The sequence below is a fragment of the Verticillium dahliae genome, genomic scaffold (assembly GCF_000150675.1).
Source record: "Verticillium dahliae VdLs.17 supercont1.2 genomic scaffold, whole genome shotgun sequence".
NCBI lineage: Eukaryota > Fungi > Ascomycota > Sordariomycetes > Glomerellales > Plectosphaerellaceae > Verticillium > Verticillium dahliae.
The window spans coordinates 463,924-469,229 of record NW_009276916.1 but is presented as its reverse complement, the minus strand read 5'-3'; the positions used below and the strand labels follow the sequence as shown (position 1 = coordinate 469,229).

Here is a 5,306-nt window from a genome sequence, read left to right as displayed (position 1 = left end):
CGACGGAGAAGTTATAGACAAACGCCTCGGCTGCCCGAGCATGACAAACAAATACGGTCGACACCGAATGATACCCCCCTTACTAATTCAGAGAGAAGTTTCTTCTCAATCTCATACACCGTGCCACACCATTGTCATGACAGACCACTGCGCTCCATGGGTATACTTGATTCGGCCCTGGCGTGAGACTTGCTCACCCCAGGCGCCCCTGTCTCGTCTGTATGCTGCAGGACGCTAGAACTAAAAAGATTATGTACAACAGGTCAAGTATATTTCCCACCAAGTCCACAGGCCGCAAGCCACGAGCCCCAGACTGCCAGAGACAGGGCGTGCCTAAGCCTTCTCTTGTGTGACGCGCTGCGACAGAATCGAGACCAGAGACCAGAGCCTTATGAGCAACCCACCACCTCCAACTCTTCCACCTCGTTGGTCTTCCTCTTCACGAACTTCCTCCGCTTCACCGCCCCAAATTCCACCTCCTTCTCACGCGTTACACGGCCCGTGTCGCGCGAGCTTGCAAATTGGCCGTGTTTTGCAGCAAGTTGCCCAAATTCAGACGGTTCGTAAGCGTGAGGCCATCGAGGCCTGCGCCAGGCTGAGCAGGAGCCGCAACAACGGGTGGCGTGACTTCGGCAGCCGGGGGCGTTGATCTCCTGCTGCTGCTGGAAGACTGCTGAGCAGGGGCGCTGGGGGCACTCGGGGCGCCGAGGACCGGCTCCGCGATGGCGCTTGTCTGAGGCGGTGGCAGGACCGGCTCCGTGGGAGGCTGGGGAGGTGGCAGCGGCGATGAGGCGGGCCCTTTCGGAATCTCGTCGACAATTGGCGTCGAGGTGCTTGCGGATGGAAGAGCGGGCGGGGAGACGATAGGTGCTGAAGGGGCGGCGGGAGCTGAAGGAGCGACGGGAGCTGAAGGAGCGGCGGGAGCTGAAGGAATGGCCGGGGCCGAAGGAGCGGCTGGGACCGGAGCTGGAGCAGCAGGCACACCACAAGGCTGCATGACGGTGAGAGTCTGCGTGACGGTGACTGGGGGCGGCGGCGGCGGGGCGGCGGCGGTGACGGTAATGACGTCGGGGGTCATGATGATTGGGCTCGGCGCTTGTCTAGGAAGATGTCAGCAAATCAAGTGCGGGCCATTTCACTCGTGATGCGTACCCTTCCATGCCGGGCGCCTGCCCGGGTGCCTGCCCGGGTGCCTGACCGGGAGGCATCTGTCCAGGGAGCACGCCAGGGGGCATCTCGCCGGGCTGGAGTTGATCGGGAGGCAGTACGCCGGGTGGGAGTTGGCCGGGGGGCAGTTGTCCAGGAGGCAGAGGCTCGCCGGCGGGAGGCGCAGGCGCAGGCGCAGGTGGAGAGGCAGGCGCGGTGACGGTGACGGTCATGGTCTCCATGGCTCCCGGGTTGCCGACGCTGACGGTCATGCGCATCGTCTCGGTGACGGTAACGGGCGCCAGCTGGTTCCCATTGAGAGCGCCGAGGATGCTGCCGATGATGTCGCGCTTGTCAACCTCGTCATGCTGCTGTTTCCGGCCGAATACAGCGGCTCGAGAGGAGGACACGAGAGCGACCACGACGAAGACGGGTTGAAGCCGCATCGTGGGCGCGGGGGTATCGATTAAAGAACTTCAGTCTCTGGCGAAGTGTCGTGGGTCAAACTTGTCGAATAGGTTGTATGGGTGAATAGTGACGCAACAGACCAGCCGTCGGTGATGTTGGATGGGATGGGATCAACCCTAGGAAAGAGCGTGGGCGGAGTGGTCCGGTGTTTGTCGAGGAGTGCAGTTGACTACACTACTGCGACGGCAAGAGATGGCGACGAAGAAGAGGGCGCAGCAGGGTCATAGGGATCATCGGTCGTCTCGTCGAGGTCGAGATGGGACGGCCAAGGCAAGCCGAAGCCGAAGCCCGTAGCAAAGGTTTGTGGGAAAAGGAGCGTGTGGGCGAACCGAAAGGACTGAACGGAAAGACAACAAGACGATCCAAGTTTGTCAAGATTGGGCGGAACAGAAAGTGGAAGACGAGAAGCCGGTCATGGAAAGGAAGCCGTTCGCGGCTAGCGGTAACGTAAACGGGACGAAGAAGAAGAGGAACACGAGATGGGACGACGATAGAGACACACAGGCCTTGAAGGCACGAAGAGCGAATGAGAAGAGTCACGAGTGAGGCGGCAACTGGGGCGCTCAAGACAAGGGGGAGGGGGGCGAAGGGCTCGCGAAGACGTGGTTTTGGCCCTTGTTTCGCAGGGACAGAGTGAGGGCCAGACTGGTACGATATGCCACCACTGGGGACCCAAGGTGGTTCGAGCCCTCGATCTCCGTAGGGTGGGGTTGAACATCGGACGAAGAAGACGGGTTGGGTATGGTGAGCATGCGGCCAGGAGATCGTGAAGTCTCGCGGACGCAAGGTCCAGGCGTCACGGCCAGGGGGTCCGGTTGAGACGCGCCCCTGACGGCTCCTGTCAGAGGTGCATGTGGCGCGACATGGTGTCGAAACGGGGGGGTTCCGAGCACTTGTATGCTGCCAAGACGGACACGGAAATACGCAAAGGGATCCTGAAGGCCAAGGTCTTGTCAAATGAGCGAGCCGAGCATTGGGCAAATTGCTCAACCAGGTGTATCGTGGCTTGCCTTGTCGTGAAGAAGTAATTGTATAATGCTGCAGGAAGTATGCTCATGCACACAAGGTGGCCGCTCCCGCAAAGGATGATTAGGCATTTCCCCAAAGCATGGGGCGCCCATGCCGGCCCTGTCATGCTGACCATGTATGCTGACAAGCCGCTTTGCTGAGGGATGCAAACCCCGGGCCCGCCGTGTGACGACCGGCAGATGCATCGGGTATTTTCTCTTGGGTGGTGGTGGTGGTGGTGGTGGTGGTGGGGGACAGCGGCTGCCGTGACGACGGCCTCCCCTCTTGCGTCGCGTCACTGTCTCCATCGCGAGTTGTCAGCCGGGGCGTATGACGCGTGGTCACCTCGGGAGGCCACGATCCAAACATGACGCCGCGAATGGATGGGGCTCTCGAAACGAAGAAACGAAGGGGATGGCCGGGCTCATCAACAGAACCAATCGACTGGGAGAGACGGCAGCGGCTGCTGATAATGCGGCGTTCAAGAAGCCCCTCCCAAGAGGACGAATGGCACTGCATGGCGCTGCTCATGCTCGCATCGTGGGCTGTTGTCTTATTGAGACGAGACTGATTGAAAACATTCTGCGACACGGCATCGCATTGACTGGATTGGATGGCTTGAAGGTCGATGTTTCCTGTTGTGCGGTGTCTGCGTCAGGTCGGCGAAGCGAGCTTGGACAGTTCGCGGCAGAATTTTCGGATGCTCAACTCATGGCGAGAGGCTATTTTGAAGACTGAGATGGAGTGCGGTGGTCGACGAGATTTCTGATGCCATGCAGCTATGGTGTTGAGGACAGTTAGCAGTTCAGGGCGATGGAAGAGCCATCAGGGAAGAGCCATCAGGGAAGAGCCATCAGGGAAGAGCCATCAGGGAAGAGCCATCAGGGACGAGCCATCAGGAGAATGGTGCACGTCAAGGAAGCAAGCGCGAGGCAGGTAGGTCTGGCCTCCTCTCCTGTCTGGCCTGGTGCCGCCTGCTCAACGTGAAACGTGTGCCTGCCCCCCCTGGCCAGCCCCTAGCCTGTTGCTTCCAGACATGCAGTGAAAGTGATTCACCCCTGGGAGCAGGCAGGGCAGGTCAGGGGTGAATAGTGGTGTATCCCCTGTGGTGCTTGCGCCGTTCCGATCCCAGTGGCCGCTGCTGTGGCTCATGACGAATGGTGCGTGGCGCGCGTTGCCGTGGCTCATCCGGCCCTCGGTGCGCCAAGAAGGCCGACTCGGCCGGCCATCGAAGGCGCCTCTGAATCGAAGGCACCTTTGAATATCGATGACGACATTGAAGATTCTCGATGCCCATCGCTCTCCCACCACCACGTATCGGCCGCTTCGCAGCCTTATCACCATAAGGGTCGGGACCGTCGGGAGCTAGACCAGAGCGTAACGGTTGGCGAGTGCGAATTTTTGTCACCGGAAACGAATCCCTCAAAATGCACGTCACTCCCTTGTCTGGCTGCTCACCCAACAAGTGATCGCCCTCCATCGGTTTCATCCCAAGATACAGCCTACAGCCTGTCCATTTCGAACTCTGCACATCAGTAATAGTGCTCGTTGTTATCATCCCAAGTCGGCGTTGAGGCGTGCAAAGGCGACTCAACAACGCCCGCCGAGGACTCATCGGAGCACAAACTAACCCCCAGAACCGCCCATCATGACCGTCGTTCATGTGCTCGACGACTACTACCTGGCCATCACGGCCCTCATCACCGTCGCCTACCAGCTATTCTTCTTCGCCATCGCCTTCACCTTCAAGTTCGACAAGCTCACCGACTTTGCCGGCGGCACCAACTTTGTCGTCCTCGCCATCACCACCCTGGCCATGAGCGGCCACGCCCACGCGCGCCAGATTGTCGCCTCGCTCTTCATCATGCTCTGGGGCGCCCGCCTCTCGGCCTTTCTCCTGTTCCGCATCCTCAAGACCGGCAAGGACGACCGCTTCGACGACAAGCGCGACAAGTTCTTCCCCTTCCTCGGCTTCTGGGTCTTCCAGATGATCTGGGTCTGGACCTGCTCCCTGCCCGTGACCGTCCTCAACGCCCCCAACGTCACGCGCTACCCGCAGCACGCCTTTGGCACGGGCCGCGACATTGCCGGCGTCGTCCTGTTCGCCATCGGCTTCGTCATGGAGAGCGTCAGCGACATGCAAAAGTTCCGCTTCCGCAGCGCGCATCCGGACCGCGAGGCCATCTGCGACAAGGGCTTCTTCTACTTTACGCGGCACCCCAACTACTTTGGCGAGATCCTCATTCAGTTCTGTACGTATTGGCCTCACCCGGGCAGACTCCCCCCCCCCCCCCTTGGGCAGCGAGAAAGTCTAACGCGACCAGCCATCTTCATGATCGCCGTCTCGGCGGCCGCCGACGGCTACGTGCGCGGCCAGGCCTTCCGCGCCCTCTACGCCACCATCCTCGGCCCCATCCTGCTGACGGCCCTGCTCATGTTCCTGTCGGGCCTGCCGCTGTCGGAGCGCCCCGGCGCCAGAAGCGCTACGAGAAGGCCAGAACTGGGAGGGCTACAGCCGCTACCTGCGGCGCACCAGCATTCTCATCCCCTTCCCGCCGCGGCTGTACGAACCGCTGCCGACGTTCGTCAAGCGCACCGTCTTTCTCGAGTTTCCCATGTATGTGTTTGACCCGGGGAAGCATTCCGACGTCCGGCTCGGCGGCGACCGCGAGGAGGGAGGGGGA

At 60.7% G+C, this 5,306-nt stretch overlaps 2 protein-coding genes across 2 annotated transcripts; one reads left to right on the top strand and one right to left on the bottom strand.

Moving 5' to 3' along the window:
• Positions 1-490: 490 nt before the first annotated feature.
• Positions 491-1,592, bottom strand: VDAG_00958 (uncharacterized protein; the record flags this gene model as incomplete). Its single annotated transcript, XM_009649844.1, has 2 exons — positions 491-1,100; positions 1,153-1,592. 2 exons carry the CDS (start codon positions 1,590-1,592, stop codon positions 491-493), a joined length of 1,050 nt encoding a protein of 349 aa, XP_009648139.1.
• Positions 1,593-4,270: 2,678 nt separating this feature from the next.
• VDAG_00957 (uncharacterized protein) lies at positions 4,271-5,251 on the top strand (the record flags this gene model as incomplete). The annotated part of the gene is made up of 2 exons (XM_009649843.1): positions 4,271-4,874; positions 4,947-5,251. The coding sequence occupies 2 exons, from the start codon at positions 4,271-4,273 to the stop codon at positions 5,249-5,251; spliced, it is 909 nt and encodes a 302-aa protein (XP_009648138.1).
• Between the last annotated feature and the right edge of the window lie 55 nt (positions 5,252-5,306).